Genomic DNA, 20103 nt, shown 5'->3' on the forward strand with positions numbered 1-20103 from the left:
GATCAGTCTTCTGACTTAACGTTAGAAAAGACAACACGGTTATTAATTTTTAAAAGAATCCAGTGTTTGAAAAAGATCACGAGATGTTCTGTTCCTCAATCACGGCGAATTTCCTAGCACGTGCCCAGGTTCAGACAGCCTGAGGAGCAGGACACCGCCTGGCTGACACCTTCCGGCCTCCACGGATTGGACTGCTCCGACCTCCGCCTTTTAGAGTTGGCCGAAGAAACCCGCGCACGCGCTGAGAGTCCAGGCCGGATTTTCGCGCCCGAAGGCGGAAGTAAGGGCGAGGCGGAAGTTCCTAAGCCTGCAACCGAGAAAGTGGGGGCGGGGGAGGAGGAAGACTTAACGTAGGAATGGCGGCTCAAATTCCAATTGTGGCCACCACTTCCACTCCGGGGATAGCCCGGAACAGCAAGAAGAGGCCAGCCAGTCCTTCCCACAACGGCAGCAGCGCTGGGGGTTACAGCGCTAGTAAGAAGAAAAAAGTGTCCTCCTCTAGCTTTACGCAGGTATGCGGCGGCTTGTCTGGCCTGCGCGTGCGCGGGCCGTGCGGGGCGGGGCGAGGGCGCGTGCACAGGGCAGGGCGGGGCATGGCGGAGGTGCTGGACCTTGAGGTCTCGGCTCCGGTGGGTGTGGATCGCTGGTGCAAATGAAACATTTTTTCCCTAATGTGGACAAGTGGGCTTTGGTTCAAGCACCACCCGCGTCGCATTGTCCTTGAGAGCAGGCGAGGTGGGGATGTTATTACGGACTTAGTGGAATGATCGTCCCTATCCGTTGCGTTCAGGTTGAGGCGCAGGACTTTTCTGTGAGTTTCAGTCAAGCACAAAATCGCGTGTCTCACCTTGGTCCTTTCTACAGATGTGTACTGAGTGTCCGTGAGGTGCAGGGCGCCCTAATGTGCTAAATGGAGGAATACCAAGAGGTACTGATACTGATGGCTTCCCTCATTCTCAGAAACGTACTTTGTTGACACTCAGTTTCCCGTCCCAAAGTGGTTTGGTCTTACTCCATGGAGTTGGTAAAAAGATTCCCTGAGATCATGGTCGGAAAGCCCTGAGCACAGTGCCTGGCACAGACCTCATGGCTCTGGGTAGTCTAGGCTCCACGATAACAACAAAGATTTTCTGGAGAGGAGTGGTTTGGTTAGGTTATTGTTTTTTTCAGCTCCTGCATTTTATTTCAAGCAATAAAAGAAAGCACTGTCCAGGCACTGTTCTAAGCACTTTCTAAGTACTATCTCATTTAATTCTTTTTTTTTTAAGATTTTATTTTTTAATCTCTACACCCAACATGGGGCTCGAACCCCAAAATCAAGAGTCGCAAGCTCCCAACAAAGGAGCCAACCAGGTACCCCCATCTTATTTATTTATTTGTTTTTTTAAAGATTTATTTATTTATTTATTTGACAGAGAGAGAGACAGCGAGAGAAGAAACACAAGCACGGGGAGTGGGAGAGGGAGAAGCAGGCTTCCCCCCCAAGCCGGGAGCCCGATGCGGGGCTTGATCCCAGAACGCTGGGATCATGACCTGAGCCGAAGGCAGACGCTTAAGGACTGAGCCACCCAGACGCCCCATGTATTTTTTTTATTTAATTTAATTTATTCATTTGAGAGAGAGTGAGCATGAGGGGGGAGGGACAGAAGGAGAAGCAGGCTCGCCGCCGCTGAGCAAGGAGCCTCATCCTAGGACCCTGGGATCATGACCCCAGCCGAAGGCAGACGCTTAATTGACTGAGCTACCCAGGCGCCCCACCCGTCTCATTTATTTATTTATTTATTTATTTTTTCCTTTCTCATTTAATTCTTAAAATAAACCTCTGTGTTTTGTTTTGTTTCTAACGATTTGATTTATGATTTATGTATTTTAGAGTGCACACGCACACACACACCCACACACACACAAGTGGGTGGTGGGGCAGAAGAAGCGAGAGAGAATCCCAAGTAGACTCTGAGCTGAGTGTGGAGCCTGACACAGGGCTCCACACCAGGACTCTGAAATCATGACCTGAGCCAAAATCAAGGGTCGGATCCTTAACTGCTACCCAGGTGCCCCTACCCCAGCTTTAAAAAAAAATCATGATAATGTTAGTTTTAGAAGTTCCTTTTTTCTATTTTTTTAAAAAAATTACTGATTTTGAGAGAGAGAGCATGCGCATGCACACAAGTGAGGGGAGGGGCAGAGGGAAAGAATCTCAAGTAGACTCCCCTCTGAGCACGGAGCCGATGGGGGGCTTGATGGGGGTTTTTTCTCACAACCCTGAGATCATGACCTGAGCTGAAATCAAGAGTCCGATTCAACCGACTGAGCCACCCAGGCACCCCCCACTTTTTTCTGTTTTTAAAGTGGACATAAGAAGTCACCGACTTCTTCCCTGACAACTATTATAATTTGTGTTTTCTACGTGGAGATAGTTTTTCATTATTGTCCTCGATGTATAACATTGTGAGCCCTACTTTTCACTCAGCGTTTTTTCACGAATCTCCCTACGTTGACAGGCTTCTCAAGGAATTGGGTGCTCTTATTTGACTTTATCGAATATTTAGGTTGCTTCTCACAATTCTATTTTAAGTCACCCTACTACAACATTGCATTTCTAGATTAGGCTCAGTGATTTTATTCTAGAATACTGTTAGATCGATGTAATTGGGCATTTGACTTCCCAGTGACAAGACAAAGGCCATTTGTCTCCCTTCTTTGTGACCACGCTGTCCTCACGTCTGAGTCAGTTATGCAGGTTGCTGTCTGGAGAAACGAAGCTGTTTATTTGGCGAGCGGAGGCCTTGCTGACTGTAGTCTCTGTTAGAGGCAGGCAGGTGCTGCTTTGATAGGGCCAGGTTTCTCCTCCCTGGGACTTGCATCATCTCTTCTCAAGCTGCGAAGAGGGGACAGCCCTGAATGCTAAGCATTACTTCTCTCCTCTTCATAGGGTGTTCGTGTCTCAGGGATGGGAGGGTTCATCTCATAAAGTCCCTTAGTGTTAACAGTGGCTTAATAATGTGGAAACTACATCATTTAAAATTTTATTTTCTTGTGCTCCAGCCTCACAGACTTGATCCTCCCTTTGACTGAAGGCCGCTCCCTTTCATTCCTCGGTAATAGGCACCAGAGTCGAAGCACGGCTGAAGTCCAGGGTGGGGAAGAAGGAGGGTGCGGTATCATGCAGGGTGGGGTTAAGGAGGAAGGAATGGCACAACACCCAGTTCTGGGCCCAGAGGGGGGTGTTCTTTTAGATCCTGATCTGAGAGGGAAGAGAGTCCTATTTCACAGGCGGGATGCAGCTCTGGAATGATGCGGCTCAGTTCTTGTTGGGATGGCTTCCTTTCTCTGCCCCTTCCGCGTGGCTCCTCACCAGCCCTACTGACAAGGGGGGGATGGAGGGACCAAATGAGCAGGAGGGGTCCTCTTTGAAACTCAGTGCTCACACACATCGCTCCATGCCCTTGCTGCCTCTTCTCCAGCCTGCTGCCCAGAATGGCGATGCAGACTTCTGGCACTCTCTCCCACACCTTCCCCTTCTTCCCAGCAGATGCACCTGTCTGAGGGTGCATCCTCTCCCCTGGCAGAGCTCCCAGACCTCCCAGCCCACACACACTTGCTGAGGTACCTGCTTCTCTCGGTGGCCTTAGGGGCAGCACTCCCTCCCCAGTCTCAACGAGGCCTTTCTGCCTACCAGCATTCTCCTGTCTGTTCCTGGGGCCTGGGAACGGCCTACATCAAAGAGCGCCCTGATTCCTTCCCGGGATGTCACTGTGCACACAGCACTTGGAGTTTACCCACTAGGAATCAGGGACGGGGCCTCTAGAGAAGGGGAGAGATGCAGTCTCTGTGCCCTTCCTGCACAGGAGGAAAAGCTAAGGCCATTGCTTGAGGATGGTGGCCGCCAGCGGGGTGCATTCCGTAATCACTGTTGGGGGCCCAGGGGCCTGCTTCCCCATTCCCCCCTGGGATCGGCCCCTGGCTTCGTTAGCAGTTCCGTTTGGGTATTTTCTCCCAGATGGAAGCATTACATAAGCAGTCATATTTTCTTTATGAAAAACTGCAACAGTAAGGTTGCAACTTAAATGTATCTGGCCCCAGGAAACCTCTCACTTTCTGCCTGTTTCCCCTGAGTTGTCCCTAGTGGTCTGGCTTTTCTGTTCTTTTTTTTTCTTCAAAGATTTTATTCATTTATTTGACAGAGAGAGAGAGACAGTGAGAGAGGGAACACAAGAAGGGGAAATGTGAGAGGGAGAAGCAGGCTTCCCGCAGAGCAGGGAGCCCGATGTGGGGCTCGATCCCAGGACCCTGGGACCATGACCTGAGCTGAAGGCAGACGCTTAACGCTTAACGAGCCACCCAGGCGCCCCAGGCTTTTCTGTTCTGACGAGATGCTCCCTGTGAAGTTCTTAGGGCTGTCTTTCTCTCTCTCATGTACTTGAGGCCACCTGTAGGCCAGCCTCCTCATGGTCCCTGCCCATCGGCCTGCTCCTCACAGAGTAGCGCCGTGGCTACCCTTATGAATCACTCGATTCCTTGGAGAGGAGACCACTTTGCTGCTTCTGACACTGGCCGGTTTCCTGAGACCTGCTCATCTCATGTGCTGTCCAGCCAGTGAGCAAGGCTTCCTCCTCCGCCCCTGCACCACAGCCTCAGTAGAGCAGGTGACAGTCACTCTTCCTGACCCACTTGCCAGCCGTAGCTTCCTCTTGAGGTCCGTGGAACCCTTGGCTCATTCGCTGTCAGGTTAGCAGTAGGGCGTACCCCAGGGGAGAGGTTTCTCTTGGCCACTGTATTTTTTTTTTTTAATGCTCTAAATATTTTAGTGTGGATTTCCTAAAACCAAAGGCGTGCTCCTACATAACAATAGTACAGCCATCAAATTTAGGCAATTAACACTGAAGCAACACTGACCCCTAATCCATAGACTGTGTTCTTGTCTCTGGTCGGGTCCAGGATCCAGTTTAGGATCACGAGTTGTGTTTAGTTATCATGTGTCTTTAGCTTCCTTTTGTGTAGAACAGTTCTCTGGTCTTTATCTTTCACGACCTGACACTTGAGTACTGGTCACTTATTTTATAGAATGTTCCTCAGTTTGGGCTTGTCTGACATTTCCTCATGATCAGATATGGTTAATACATTCTTGGCAAGAGTACAGAAGTGACGCTGTCCCCTTCTCAGTGCATCATGTCATGGCACATGATGGCCTATGTTCTATTATTGACAACATTAGCTTTGAGCACTTTAGTAAGGTGCTGTCTGCCAGGTCTCTCCACTGTGAAGTTACTGTTTTCCTGTTTGCAGTAAAGTATCCTGTGGGGAGATACTTTGAGACTAGCTTTATTCATTCATCCATAAATTTGTTTATTTGTAACTGCTTTATTGAGTTCTAATTCACATACCATAAAATTCACCCTCTTAAAATGTGCACTTATGTGGTTTGTAGTATATTCCGAGTTATGTAACCATCTGATTTTATAATATTTCGACGACCCCCAAAAAGAAACCCTCTACCTATTAGCAGTCACTCCCATTCCGCCTTCCTCTGAGCCTCTGACCACCTCTGATCTTTGACTACTGTAGCCTCAGGCTAGTGGAATCATATAATATGTGGCCTTTTGTGGCTGCTTTCAATTACCATAATATTTTCTTTCCTTTTTTTTTTTTTTTTAAGATTTATTTATTTGAGAGAGAGTGTGTGAGGGGGAGGAACAGGAGGAGAGAAAAACTCAAGTTAGACTCCGCTCTGAGCATGGAGTCCAATGCAGGGGCTTGATCTCATGACCCTGAGATCATGACCTGAGCTGAAATCAAGAGCCAGGTGCTTAACCGACTGAGCCACCCAGGCACCCATCAGTTACCATACTATTTTCAAGGCTTATCCGTGTTGTTGCATGGATCAGTACTTTATTCCTTTCTATGGTTGAGTAATATTCCATTGTGCAGATATACCACACTTTGTATATTCATCAGTTGATGGACATGTAGGTTGTTTGCACGTCTTAGCTATTATGGGAAATACTTCTATGAATATGCATATGTTTTTGCATAGACTTATTTTTTAAATTCTCTTGGGTATATACCTAGGAGTTGAATTATTAGGTCATTTGATAATTCTGTTTAACATTTTGAGGAAACACCAAACTGTTTTTCAAAGTGACCACACTCTTTTACTTTCTCACAAGCAATGTGTGAGGGTTGCAGTTTCTCCACGTCCTTGCTGATATGTTATTAAGTGTCTTTGATTGTGGCCATCCCAGTGGGTGTGAAGTGGTATCTCACTGTGGTTTTGATGATGTGGAACATCTTTTATGCTGGCCATAAAAGAAGAAATGTTGATTGAAATCCTTGGCCCTTTTTAAAATAGAATTGTTGTCATTGTTGAGTGATAACAATTCTTTATATATTCTGGATCAGCGTTATTTATTTTGTTGCTCAAATTGTCCTTCACTAGTGGGAACCTCTTCAAACTGGTTTCTTTGTGCTTTAATAGACCCCCATCATTTTTTTAGTGCTGTTATGAACTGTTATGAACTGAATTGTGTCCTTTCGAGATTCATATGAAGTCCTAGCCCCCAGTATACCTCAGAACATTACTGTATTTGGAGATAGGGCTGTTAGAGGCAATTAAGGTTAAATGAGGTCATAAAGGTGGAGCCCTAATACAATACGACTGTTGTCCATATAAGAGGAAGAAACACCAAGGAGGGGAGTGTACAGAGGAAAGGCCATGTGAGGACACAGCAAGAAGACAGACGTCTACAAGCCCCAAGGACCCAGGCCTCAGGAGAAACCAACCCCGCCGAACGACACCTTGATCTGGACTTGTCGTTTCCAGAGCTGTGAGAAAATACATGTCTGTTGTTTAACCCACCCAGTCTGTGGTATTTTGTCAGGGCAGCCCTAGCCGACTGATACAGCTATTTTCTTACTTTCTTGAACCACAAGGTTCATCCTGTACTTTCCTGCCCCAGCCCTAGAACCAGCTACTTTTTAAAGGATCAGTGGTTCCTGGAGAATCACATTTAGAAACCAGGATCTGAGCACAGGTGTGCCTGTTGTTTGCAGCCGTCTCGGGGGAGAGAGCTAGGAAGAATAGGGATGTGTGTACCGCCCCATACTCTGTGTCTGTTTCTCAGTTTCTCTGCCTGAGCTGTGTTAAAGCCTGAGTGCACGCTGCGAACCTCTGATTTCAGTTCAGTAGCACAGGCGTTCTAGCCTCCCCTTGTTCCTTCTGTGCTCCTCCTCAGGATACACATACAGCAGAGTCTGATCCAGTTAGGTGTGGGGGGCGGAAGAGCGAGCCACACCGTGACGCAGGGTGTGCAACCGCCCTGAGGCTCTCTCTTCCCCTGTCTGCTCACCTCTCTCTTTGGTCTCTCCTTCTGGTTGTTGTGCCCTGCTGTTTTTTCCTTGACTAAGACATAAATACAAACTATCCATCATATATCTAATTTATGATAGATAGTAGTCTTAGAACTAGTCAACCCAAAATAACATTGACAGCTGGCTAAAACTATACGAGGTAATGTGGGTTATTGATTAAATGTGATGGGAAAGGGGCACCTGGGTGGCTCAGTCATTAAGCGTCTGCCTTCTGCTCAGGTCATGATCCCAGGGTCCTGGGATCGAGCCCCACATTGGGCTCCCTGCTCAGCGGGAAGCCTGCTTCTCCCTCTCCCCCTCCCCCTGCTTGTGTTCCCTTTCTCGCTGTGTCTCTCTCAGTCAAATAAATAAAGTCTTTAAAAAAATAAAAAAAAATGTGATGGGAAAATCAAATTTTCCTCATCAGATTGGGCCTCCCAGGATACGTGTACCTGGCAGAAATGCCAGGACCACAAAGGAAAAATTACAAGGGCAATAAAAGCTAGTTATGTACAAAATGCTAGATCTAATCTTTTTTTTTTTTTTTAAAGATTTTATTTATTTATTTGACAGAGAGATGGAGAGAGAGAACAAGTAGGCAGAGAGGCAGGCAGAGGGAGAGGGAGAAGCAGGCTCCCCGCCGAGCAGATCCCGGGGACCCTGGGATCATGACCTGAGCCGAAGGCAGCTGCTTAACCAACTGAGCCACCCAGGCGCCCCTAGATCTAATCTTGTTATAAAATTACAACTGACATGGACTAATCCTGATGAAAATAATCTTAGTAAAGCATAAATGAAAACGGGAAAATGGGAAACTCTTTGTGCCACGTAGAAAATGACTCAGTGGATTTTGTACCAGAAAATACAAACTGCAGGAAGGAGGTGTAGTGGAAGGTAAGGCTGGAGAGGAGGCCAGGATGTTTCTCATGTCAGGGTCCGTGGGGCCCGCCGGCCCGCTGTGAGGGAGGGGAGCCCCATCAGGCTTGCATTTAAGAGTGCCGCACTGTGCACTACAGAGCCCCTCCTACGAGACAGCCAGCTGAAGAAGGTGTCAGATAAGGGCTGGGGACTGTGGGAAAGAGGCTGGGAGAGGGAGGGAGGGAGTGCGGCAGGAGAGAGACACACACAGGAACACTTGTGGCTGTGGACGGTGGGAAAGGTTGAGAAATTGGAGGCCTTTTACTTCTTACAGGGTTGACGTTGCGCTGGGCTTTGGAAAGATCACAAAGGGTAGGGGGGATAAGTTGAGGGGCATGCCAGACAAAAGAGGTGGACCGAGGAGGCGCACAGCCTGTGTGCAGAGACCCTGGCAAAGCGTCTGGGAAGGGGTTGGCGAGGAGACCATTCAGAGAACTACGTAGCAGAGTGAGTGCCCCCATGTGCCCCCATGGATGTCACTGCAGGGGTGGGAGTGGGGTGATGGACCACACACACACACACACACACACACACACACACCCAGCACTCTCATACACTGCTGCTAGGAGTGTCAATGAGGGCCACCGTTTAGGAAGAGGAGTTGGCAGTTTCTTATAATGTTAAACATACACTTACCCTATCACGCACTCATTCCGCTCCACCCCAGAGAAGTGCAAACAGGTCCACACAAAGCCTGGTACGGAGTGTTCACTGCAGCGTTATTTATAATAGCTGAAGACTGAAACTGCCCCACATGTTCATCAACAGCAAATGGATAAACAAATTGTACATCCATACAGTGGAATACCACTCTGCTCAATGCACACAAATACAGTGAAACAAATTACTGACCTCTGCAACAACATGGAGAAACCTTAAAAACTCTATGCTGAACTAAAGAAGCCAAACACGAGTACATGCTGTCAGATTCCCTTTATATGAAGCTGTAAAAGGGACAAAAGTGGCGTGGTAGAAATCACAACAGCAACAGCGGTTGCCCCTGAGGTGGAAGGTACTGACTAGGACGGGGCATGAGGGAACTTTCTGGGATGACGGAAATGTTCTGTATCTCCATAGAGACACGGATTAAACAAGTGTAACGATCTGTGCATTTCACTGTATGTAAATTACATATCAATTAAAAATAATTTATCGCAGTCTGGGAAGACTGGAAATTGCATTAAAAATCAGAAGCAGTTTCTTACTTTGGCTTGTTTTTTCTTGGTGATGGTGAACTTGGAAGGTTTTTTGTTTTAAGGCATTAGCCTGCTTGTTGGGGCGCTCTGGCTGCAGCCAGCTGACCCGGGGCCGTGCAGCCCCCCTCCCTCTCCTCCCCTCCTCCGTGTCTGCGTCCCGTTGCTCGCTTGGAGCAGAAGAGCTGTAGCCTGGGTTCTCTGGCTGATGGCACCCTTCCAGGGGCTGGACCTTTTTTGGTCTCGGTGTTTTAAGGCACAGTTTGACAAGATCAGCAGGAGTAGGGACGATGTGGTGTTGTGGAGATGGTGAGGGCTTTGGAATTGGCCCCATCTGGGTTTGAATCCAGAGGTAATCACTGTGTGGCCTTGAACCTATATCCTTGAGCCTCAGTTTTCTCTTCTGGAAACTGGGGGTAACAGCGGTTGTCAACAACGAACCTGCTCGGGGAAGACAGCCATTCCTACTGCTTGGCGCATGGGGGAACCAGCAAGCGTGGCAGCTGGGGTCCTGGCTGTCTCTCCCGTGGCTTCCACACAACAGGTGCTGCTCCCAGTCTGGCCTGCCCTTCTGTGGTGCAGGCCACCTGCCAGGGCTCTGGGGCACTGTCTTCCTTCACATGTCCCGTGGTATCATCTTAGGTCTTGTTGGGAGCTGAGTTAGGGACCTCACCTAGAAGAAACTGACTCACTATCATTATATTTTAAGGGTATCAGCATGGAAGCCATGAGTGAGAATAAGATGGTGCCCTCTGATTTCAGCACAGGACCTATGGAAAAAGCTGCCAAGCCATTGCCATTTAAGGATCCAAACTTTGTGGTAAGCTTCTAAGGTATTTTATAAATGAAAAAACCAAACAGCCACACCCCAGCCTCTGATCCTGCTGGGCCTGCAGCCCGGGTGGCACTGGTGTCCCTTTCTCTGTCAGTCCAAGTCGCCACCTTCTCTGCCGGGGGATGTTAGGAGAGGGTGGGGGCAGGAGGGGGGCCCTTCTCGTTGCTCACCCAGTGGGCCGGTTCCCCAGGATTTTGGTGCTCCTCGTGGAACTGGTTAGAAGATACTATTTTGAGGGTGGGTCATTTCCACGATTGTTCACCATCCCTTTTCATTGGGCTTATGTAAGTTTTAGATGAGGCTTAAAACAACTAAAAGAGGAGTTCTCCTCATTAGTTTAAGTAAATCTAACTTGTGTTGCTGTAAAGTAAAAATAGGCTACTCTTCCTTTCATTCTTGAGAGCTATGATAATTCAGAGATTCATATTGTATCATTAGAAGTTTGTTTTTCATTAGTTTTAAAAATACAGTATTACCGGCACCTGCAACAGATTTTGATATTCTTTTCCATTTTATTTTATCATATTTACAGAACAGAACTCCCCAAATTTCCAGGGGGCTTGCCATGCCATGGTTGAGGCTTACTTGGGTTTTCCAGCATCCCCAGTAATTTGCCAGGCGGGGACCAGCCCTCAGAAGGGAGTTAAGAGACGTGGTCATGAGTTTAAATCTAACTTTGTAATAAATTTATTTTAAAGCAATGGGGAATTCATGAGTGAATTCTCTAAAGTTAGTTCCAGTAAAGGATGTGATCTTCTATGAGCATATAAAAAAGGACAACATGCACACAAAAAAACCCTTTTATTTCTACTCCATGACAGGCTACCTACCAAAAGCTTTGTGTTTTTATAAGCAAGATTAAAGTGTACAGTGTAATACTTAAAAAAAAAACCCAACCCTTCGGGGTACAAATGAGCTGACAGAATGAGGGGTGTGTTACCATTAGGAATAAGCGTGATTCAGATCCTGAAGTGATAGCCTCCCCTGATTTCTGTTTCTTCTGCTCCACGTCTTTCATTCCAGCACTCTGGCCATGGTGGTGCGGTCGCTGGCAAGAAGAACAGAACCTGGAAGAATCTGAAACAGATCCTCGCTTCTGAAAGGGCATTGCCGTGGCAACTGAACGATCCTAACTGTGAGCTGTCTAGAGCCTTCTGTGTGTTTATCGTGTTCAGAGTAGGAACCGTAACAAAGCTCCGTGACTTGCCTGTGTTTGCATTAACGTAGGGAACAACTTGTAGCTCGGGGATCGGAGGGGTGCATCAGCACAGGAGACCGTGTGCACGTAACTGTGCTGAACCTGTTTGTGTTGTCACGGACGTGTGGTTATTAGCGGCGCTGTTCACATTTCAGTCTGGAGCAATCGGTCCTGATATGGTAACACTGGTGTTTCTGTCAGACAGACTTCTGATTCAGGAGTCTACTCTTAAAATGTATTTCCAGGAAGAGGATTGCCCAAGATTTAGGAGGGTTTCTAACAACCATCTTCAAGGCTAACTCTGTTGTACTCTGTGCAGTCGCTGTCAGAGTAAATGCTTTACGCTGCAGTATTTTCACGTCCATGGAAAGCACTATGGTGTGTTCTGTTCAGCCTCACTGGAAAGAACAGGTCAAAGTTCCCTCCATCTCCGGTCCCACAGCACATCTTTCATGGGGGTGACTCAGACGGGTGACAGGTGAGCTAGTCAGGGTCTGGGTGTGATCATTCCGGTGTCCGGATGCTCAGATCCGATCAGTGGGTTGTTTGGCACCGCCCACAGCCTGTGTAGCCTGCCGCAGTGGGAGTGGCCTGTGGGCAGATGAGCTTTCCGGTGTTGGGCCGGAGTGGAGGGGCCCCAGGGACAGGGCAGAGCTCGATCCAGAGCCTGCGCTTGGTCTGTGACCTACTGTATTACTTCCCCAGAGAATTCTGTGAGGACTTACTCACAGAATAAAAATTTCAGAAATATCATCCAACAGCATTTTCAGAGAAAAAAAGGAAAGGGATCTGAATATTTTAAAGCCAGCTTAGTTATCTTCTTTCTTTTTTCTCCCCCCAGACTTCAGTATTGACGCTCCTCCCTCCTTTAAACCAGCTAAGAAGTATTCCGATGTTTCAGGTCTTCTTGTGAGTATAATTCCATCTCTAGGTCTCATAGCATTGAGTTGGAAAGGAGATTTCACAATACCATTTAGAAAGTGTTGACAGGGGCCGCCCCTGACCCTGCCTGGAGCCTGGGTACTGGGTTTGTGCTGAAGAGCTCACATGCTTATCTTAGAGTGGCCGCAACCTGGGGCCTCCGTGTGAGCAGCCCGGAGGGAAGATTGCTCCAGAAAGTGCAAGACCTGGCTTTCACCTCCCCTTCCTCTGCTTGTTAACACATGAGATAACATGAAAGAAACAATTTCTTTTTTTACTGCTGAAATTTAAAAAATTTCTCCTATTTTAGAGATGATTGTACTTTTAAAAATATAGTTAAGCTAAAATGGGGCATTTCACTTTTGAAAACTCATTCATATCATTTAAATGCTTTACATTTTTATGAAAATGTATGACCTCCAAACTTCTGTAACAAACTGACTAAATCAATGATACACGTTTTATGCTGGGAAAGATTTGAATTTTTCTTATATTTTTGAAAATAATGTTATTTTCTCCGAATCAGTTGTATGTTGTAGCTTCTCCTCCACAGAGCACACACTCCTCCGTGTACTACAAATTTTTTTTTAAAGTAGTCTCCACGCCCAGTGTGGAGCCCGATGTGGGGCTTGAACCCACAACCCTGAGATCAAGGCCTGAGCTGAGATCAAGAGTCGGACACCTAGCCGACTGAGCCGCCCAGGCGCCCCTGTACTATAAACTTTTTAACATAGACCCTTAAATACAGTGATCATAAAAAACAACAGGCAGAGTAGAGGTACTGTAACATGGCGTGTGTGCATGTGCGTGTGCGTGTGGTGGGTTCTTCTGCCATCCGTTCAGGGCGCGTATCTTCTTCTAACCTCAGAGGGGACTTCACCCTTACGAGCAGTGTTGTGGCCTTACACGATCTCTTTTCTCCTGCCGGAAAATAGTCACCTCATCGATCTGACCCATTTTAATAATTGTTTATAGCAGGAGAACTACTGTGGGAGCAGCTGTTCTGTTCCAGCCCCAGATGGACATTTCTCCTTGGAGAAGCCATGGTTTAAGGGCAGACTTAGAGGTTCCCTGAGAAGGTAGCTTTATCCTCACCTTGAGACAGCTCATCTGCTAGCGCAGTGGCTTGCACATGTTAGGAGGCATGAGAATCACTTTGAGAAGCATTGTTGCAGGCCCTTTATGCTACAGGCAAGGACTTGTCATGTCATACGTAACCTAAAACCTCTGGCCCCACTGTATGTAAGAATTAAGGAATCTTGAATATACAAAGAACTCTACCAAATCATTGAAAGGCAATCCCATAGAAGGACTGACTAAAAGGGTATGAGGACAGTTACAAGGAGGACATACAGATGATCAGTAAGTAGATATTCAGTCTCACTGATAATTAGGAAAAAGGCTCCTCAGCAGATAAGAAATGAGGATGTTTGATTATAAACATCATCAGCATAGAGAAATGGATATCCTCAATACACGGCCCTGTTGAGGTGGGACTACATGAGTCCGGGTTCTTTGGAGGATGTTTGGCAGCACCTGTCAGGACAGAGACGCGAAAGCCTATGCCCAGCAATTTGCCTGCTAGGCGCCCCCTAGAGAAATAGCGTGTACAAGGGGCTTTGTGCAGAAATGATTATGAGAAAATAGGATTATGAGCAAAATACTGGGAACACAATAAAGGTCAGTCAACCGGGGCGCGGGGTGGGGATGTTTTCATCCTATTCTGTGAGCCTGATGTGTAGGTAACAACAGGGATAAACTTCCAAGATGTGTCGTTTACTGAAAGGTGCAAAGGAGCATAAGCAGCATGCTACCAGTTAAGCAAAAACCAACACACACTCGCAAAAAAATAGTGGGGTGATTTCCCTGGCGTGTTTATATACGTGTGTAAGAGCATATACAAACAAGGTCTGGAAGGGTGCCCACGTACAGTGGTTTCCTCAGGGAAAGGCAAGGACTTTTGGATGGCAGATGGTTGGAAAAGGGGCCTGGAGTCTTATTCATAATGTTTTCTCTCTCTTTCTTTCTTAGAATAGGTCCATTTGTTACTTGTGCAAGTTCAAGTTGCATGATTACAAAATAAAGCCCCGCTCCCGGGTACCCGGACGCACCTGGGCCGGCCGACGTGCGTGGCCGTGGCAGGGAGGCGGGCGGGGTCCACCTGTGTGCAGTCGTTGTTCCAAAGCCATGGGAAGGACCGCGGCTGTGGGTGAGCTGGGGAGAGCAGTGAGCGCCGCCTGTCACCTTGCGGCAGGGGAGGCCTTTGAGCCGTTTACTGCCGCCCTCCGGGAAGGCTGCCTTTGTTCGGCTCAGGCTCCGGGGATGGAAGCCAGAGGAAGGCAGACTGGAGGAGTGCAGTTCTTTACTCGTTCAACGCTGGGGTGTCACTTGGCATCCTCCCTTCTGTTCAGAATACTAGGTCAGGTCCGGTCTGTGCAAGCTTTCGTTGGTGACCTTTCTGTGGGTGCCAGGGTATCTGTGTATTGTGCCTTATTTAAAGCAGCCTTCTTGGCAGTGAGGTCTGAACTTGGGCGGGCCGGCTCAGCACAGTTTGGTGGTAGGAGTGAGGCCGCCACAGAAATGGAGCCAGGCGGAGGCTGGTTCCTCTCTGGAGGCCAGATGATCAAAGCCAGCTGCACAGGCCTGCCCCCCTGCTTGTAGCTGCAGGGGGGCCTCTCCTGCCCCAGTCCGCGCACCTCACTGCCTCGTGGCCAGTTCTCCAGAGGGGCTTGTGGCTGTTGTTCTGGTTAAGCCTTCCTTAATATTACTGTCATTAAAGGGGACAGTAAGGCAAGATCTAGACAAAGCCAAAGGATCAAGGTTTTATTTAATGGAGAGCTTTAATTAATCTTGAGGAATAATCTCCTTTTCCTGCCATGCAGATGTTAACTACCTTAGGGAGATCCCCTGAGGCAGAATTGAGGACTTTGTAGGGTGTGAGAACCCTGTGACTAAGTTCCCCTCAGCTGTTGCTTCTTCGGCCTCCCCTCCCTTCTTCGGTGACACAGCACTGCCGCCCGGCGGGGCCCACACAGACGGTCTGCACTGCAGTAACTGGACGTTATCTGTCTAGACTTTAATGGCATCTTTTATAATTTTTTAAAGGAGTTCCAAGTGACTCACCCTCATGTTTTCTGTTTCAAAATCTGTAGAAGCCATTTGACTTGAGGTATACCGTAAGGGAATTTATTTCCTCCATTTGGCATGTGAGGAACACAGACCAGAAGAGAATTTTGATGTCAGTGAGAAGTGAGTTCTCTTTTCTGTGATTGTCCCGATCATCCATTTGTTCGTTCGTTCGTTCGTTCATTCATCACTCATTGTACAGACACTACCTGAAGGCCCACTGTGCGCTCTGCATTCCACTAGGAGCAGGGATGCCGTGATAAGCAAACCACAGGGTTCCTGCCCCATGGAGCCTCTCAGCCTAGACCTTGCTTAGAGTCATGCAGATAATAAACGTGAAAGCAAGAGACAGAAGCATTCTATAGGAGACAGATGTGGGGAGAGTGGGGGAGCAGAAAAGGCTTCCCTGATGAGATGACTGGGGGCTGAGCCCTGAAGGATGAGCAGGCCATTAGGGAGCAGAGCGGCCCCTCCCCAGGGAAGGGCGAGTGGGGTATGAATGCAGGGAGGGACTGAGAGCCAGGGCAGTTGGAACCAGAGTGGGGACGTGTGGCTGAGGAAGAGGCTTGGGAAGGAAGAGGGCCCAGGCCAGCTTGCGGGGTCTGAGGAGCCATGCTGAGGACTTGAGCCACTGAGAGATTTCCCACCAAGGAATGACACGATCAGAAGTGCAAGTTGTGGAGATGACCTTGGTTGCAGCTGTGGGGTGGCAGTCCCTTCCAGTGGGAGGGTGGGGGTAGGTGGCCCATCAGCACTGCGGTGTAGCCTGGGGAGCCATGGGAGTGGCGTGGGGAGGGCGTGGAGCAGGAGAGGCTCCAAAGCGGGGTGTAACAGGGAGGGGCGGGTGTGCCTGGCAAGCCTCCGGTCCTGCCTTGGGGGATGGAGCTGGAAGCTCTGTCGGAAGCAGGTGGGAGTTTGAAGGCAGGGGCCAGGGAGGGACGATCATCAGGAATTCCGTTTGGGCCTGTTGCCTGGAGCTGTTGCGGCACCCACAGCCCACAGCCCTAGTGTCTGACGTGGTTCCTCCTCTTCCTCCCGACTGTACCCTGAAGTATTTCTCAAGTCTGGGAAGATTAACAAGTCTTTGCCAAAATGAGCAATTTAGTGTTCTTGGTGACAGAGTAAGACAAAATGAAGATACTTCACTTGAAGTAAAATAGAAAAAAATTTTTTAAACTTGAACTTCAAATATTCACCACGACCACCAACATTCTGCCTTTCTCTGTGCCCGTTTCCCACCCAGGCCAACTACACTGACCCCCAGAGCAAACTGCGGTTCAGCACCATCGAAGAGTTTTCCTACATCCGGAGGCTGCCCTCCGACGTCGTCACTGGCTACCTGGCCCTGAGGAAGGCCACAAGCATCGTTCCCTGAGCCTTGAGAAATGGGGATGAGGTGGAAGACTGTTTCAAAGGCAGACTTTGGACTCATGATTTTGTTTCATGGAAACAAACTCATTCTGCTGTCAATCTGGAAATGTCAGTGCTGTGCCTTGGAAAGAATGTTTGGCTTTAATTTCAGTTTTTTTTTTTTTCTTTTCTATGTTTTCCCTCCAAGTGTGATATTTCCTGTTGAATTAAATTATACTTCAGTTGTTGCCTCAAGTAAAGTTGTTTGACAAGAAAATATAAAATTGTGCTTTTAACTTAACCCACATACCTCCCCAAGTTTTTGCTTCAACGTTGTGAACTCTCCTATTACACATTTAAAGACTCTACAGTGAATCCTGACATCAGGGCTGGATTATTCCTGGTCCTGGTGACTCCCACTTTAGAGCAGATTAGGTTTTGGGTTTTTTTTTTTGTTTTGTGTGTTTGTTTTTTTTTATCAGAATGCTTGGAGGAGGTCCAAGATTGGGACTGGCGAAGAAAGAGCTGAGTACTCCCCCCGCTGCATGGGGCCAGCCTCTCTCCAGCCTCCAGAACCGAGAGAGATACGTGTCTGTTATGTAAGCCACCCAGTCTGGCATTTTGTGTGGCTGCTTTAGCTGGCTAAAACACCAGCCCTAGCCCCACTTCTGGAGTGTGGGGTGCGAACACCCACACCTCTTCCGAGAAGGACTCTTGTCCTGGTACAGGGTGCTGCCCCTTTGACTGAAGCCTGCTCTGGAACAGCAGTGTTGGCTTCCCCCTCTCGTAGGGGGAGAGCGGGGCAGAGCGTGGAGACATGGCCTGGGCCTCTCTGAGCCCACTCCCATGTTTCTCTAGGGAGGACAGTGAACTAGAGCCTGAGGCTTCAGGGCCTGAGCTGCCTCTGCCTTGGGGGATCAGGAGGCCAGGTGCCAAATGCCCTTCTGCAACCTCTCCTGGCTTAGAGAAAAGAAAAACAAAGCCGGGAGAGTGGCCTGCTGGCTGGGCTTCCTTTCCTTCCGGTACAGCAGCCCCTGGGTCATCCCAGTAACCAGGGGTGAGAGTGGGAGGAGTGCAGGGTGGCTCCCCTCCCACGGAAAGGGAGTAAGGGAGGACCAGGAGCGGTGGGAACCTTTCTGAAGCCCATGCACACTGAACATTTGAGCCTCTGGTGCAGGAATCCTCAAACCGGAAACGGAAGTTCTCTGAGAGACCAGAGGTGCTTCTTGGGCTCCCCCTCTCGCTCCTGCACTTGCTGCCAGGAGGCAGCCTCGGAAAATCCCCCAGTTTCCCTTTTGGTGGAAATAGGGAGTAAGTGAGCCAAGGGCCCTTCCTGTTTCACTTCCACCTTCTATTATACAAAGAAAACTTGGGGCAGGTCCGCTTCTTTTCCATAAAGGCCCCCAGTTGGATAGTGCCCCACTATCCAATTTTAACCATTTCTAGAGATGGAAGTTCTAATCATTTCTAACACTTAACTGCTGGGCGCTACCTCAGTTTTAACTATTCAGACTCCTGGGCCAGGGTCCAGGATGAAAGGGATTCCCTGCCCCGTATGTGTCCCTCATGGGGGCCCACAGACCATTGCTCCTGCAGGCCTCTCGGGGCTTCTGGGCTGTGTGCACGCGTGCGCATGTGTGCTGAGAGCCCTCTGTCAGGGTCACCTGGGACCCGTTAAAAAGCAGATTCCTGGGCCGCAGCCTAGCCTTCTGACCGTAGGAGGAAGTGGGACCCAGGCATCTGCATTTGACAAACATCCCCTCGTGAATGGGACACGTAGAAGTGTGAAAAGCACCACCTCCCACGGGCAGAGGGAAGCACGTGTGCGGACACCTGGCTCCCTTCTTTCCTGTTCCCCCGCCAGGCTATCCTTGCCGGTCTCTGCACAGAGGGCTGAGTTCCAAAGGTCAGGTCAGTTCACCCCAAGCAACAGGGGTCCAAGCTGAGCCAAGCTAAGCTTCAAGCTGTGAGCACTTCCAACCAGGAGTCCAGGCAGGTGATTTGTGCTGAAAGAGCCCTTGCTGTCCATGCCTAGCCCGGAGGTTCTCAGCCCTGGCTGCACATTAGCATCCCCTCGGTCGCTAATGTGGGGGATGGTGGGGAGAGGTGTAAAAAGACCCAGGGATTCTGATTCAACTGGCTGGAGCTGGGGCCTGGGCACAGTATTTTCAAACTCCCCAGGTGATTTAATGTGCAGCCAGTGTCGAGAACCCTTGTTGCTCTAACTACAAAGTGGATATTTCACATGGGGTATGTTTTCTAATCCATAGATCAGCCAGCTCTTTCCATTGCAAGGCCATGGACAATTTGGAAGGAGGTTCCGTGTGTGTGTGTGTGTGTGTGTGTGTGTGCGCGTGTGTGCGTGCACGTGGGCGATTCCTCCCTCTTCCTCTTTACTCCCCACTCCCATATCCCCTCTTCTCTCGTACTGACCATTCCCCTTCTGTCCGGTCCTGTTCCTACCTGACTTGAGGAGCACATCACCTCCTTCCTGGACATTTTCAGTGTCCTCCTAACTGCCCTTTCCAAGGGTCTGATCCCTACCCCTCCGCTTTCCCCTCTGCCGGAAGAGGATCCTTCCTCAGCTTTGGATGAGAACTTGACTTTGCCCATCACGGCACGTCCACAGGTGATTTGTCTCAGATACCTTATCAATTCTGGCATTAGCCTATAGTATCCAAAGGATACACTCAGCCCCTTAAAAAAGAAAACATTAGCTGAGAAATCAGATTGTTTTCATAAGACCAAACAGGTCCAATCTGATCTAAGTAGAGTTTGACTCTTTCCCAATATCTGTCTGATACTTGTCTTCACTTTAAGAGGAGAAGAATCTATTATTGCACATAGATTAGAACCTCTTGCAATGTTGGACAAATGCCCTCCAGGGCCCAGGTGGATGAGAGGGACCCATTTTGCTCCTGTCTCCCAAGTTAAAGCATACTTCCATCTGGATTTTGAATTTTGTTTTATAATTGGGCCAAAAGTGTTTTCAGTGAGAAATTTCTCATTTCTGAATCCATGGCCATTGTAAAGAGACATCAGACTCTGGATGCTGCTTCCAGTGACCTATAACTGAGTTGGAAGTGCTTAACTTAGTAAAAATAAAGAGTAACGAAAGAAACGGATGGAGTAGGGAGTAAAGAACCTAACCAAATAGGACAGGTACCTGGGGAAGAGATTGAGAATGATGTCCTCTTCCAAATGCGTGAAATGAT

General features: G+C 48.5%; 2 protein-coding genes and 1 long non-coding RNA gene across 10 annotated transcripts in view; 2 read left to right on the forward strand and 1 right to left on the reverse strand.

The window, feature by feature from the left end:
• Positions 1-20103, forward strand: part of LOC118533873 (zinc finger and SCAN domain-containing protein 30) — a 508183-nt gene that overhangs the window by 334597 nt on the left and 153483 nt on the right. The window lies entirely within an intron of this gene.
• LOC118533882 (uncharacterized) overlaps positions 1-20103 on the reverse strand; it is a 146264-nt gene that overhangs the window by 55117 nt on the left and 71044 nt on the right. For both annotated transcript variants that reach the window (XR_013443337.1, XR_004916409.2), the window contains exon 4: positions 14524-14615. This is a non-coding gene — a long non-coding RNA (uncharacterized LOC118533882). The remainder of the gene's footprint in view (positions 1-14523; positions 14616-20103) is intronic.
• On the forward strand, positions 266-17136 carry INO80C (INO80 complex subunit C). 5 transcript variants are annotated; one of them, XR_013443335.1, is made up of 6 exons: positions 266-512; positions 10168-10278; positions 11317-11428; positions 11811-11969; positions 12333-12400; positions 16782-16852. XR_013443335.1 is itself a non-coding variant. In XM_036089370.2 (6 exons), exons 1-6 carry the CDS (start codon positions 357-359, stop codon positions 16793-16795), a joined length of 558 nt encoding a protein of 185 aa, XP_035945263.2. In that variant the 5' UTR covers positions 267-356; the 3' UTR covers positions 16796-17136. The 5 variants fall into 5 exon arrangements, 2 of the variants coding, with proteins under 2 accessions (XP_035945263.2, XP_035945262.1); XR_004916408.2 differs by having other exon boundaries at positions 267-512; positions 11885-11969; positions 16782-16922; XR_013443336.1 differs by lacking the exon at positions 16782-16852 and adding an exon at positions 15565-15645 and having other exon boundaries at positions 267-512; positions 11885-11969.

This window comes from Halichoerus grypus, chromosome 13 (assembly GCF_964656455.1).
Source record: "Halichoerus grypus chromosome 13, mHalGry1.hap1.1, whole genome shotgun sequence".
Taxonomy (NCBI): Eukaryota; Metazoa; Chordata; class Mammalia; order Carnivora; family Phocidae; genus Halichoerus; species Halichoerus grypus.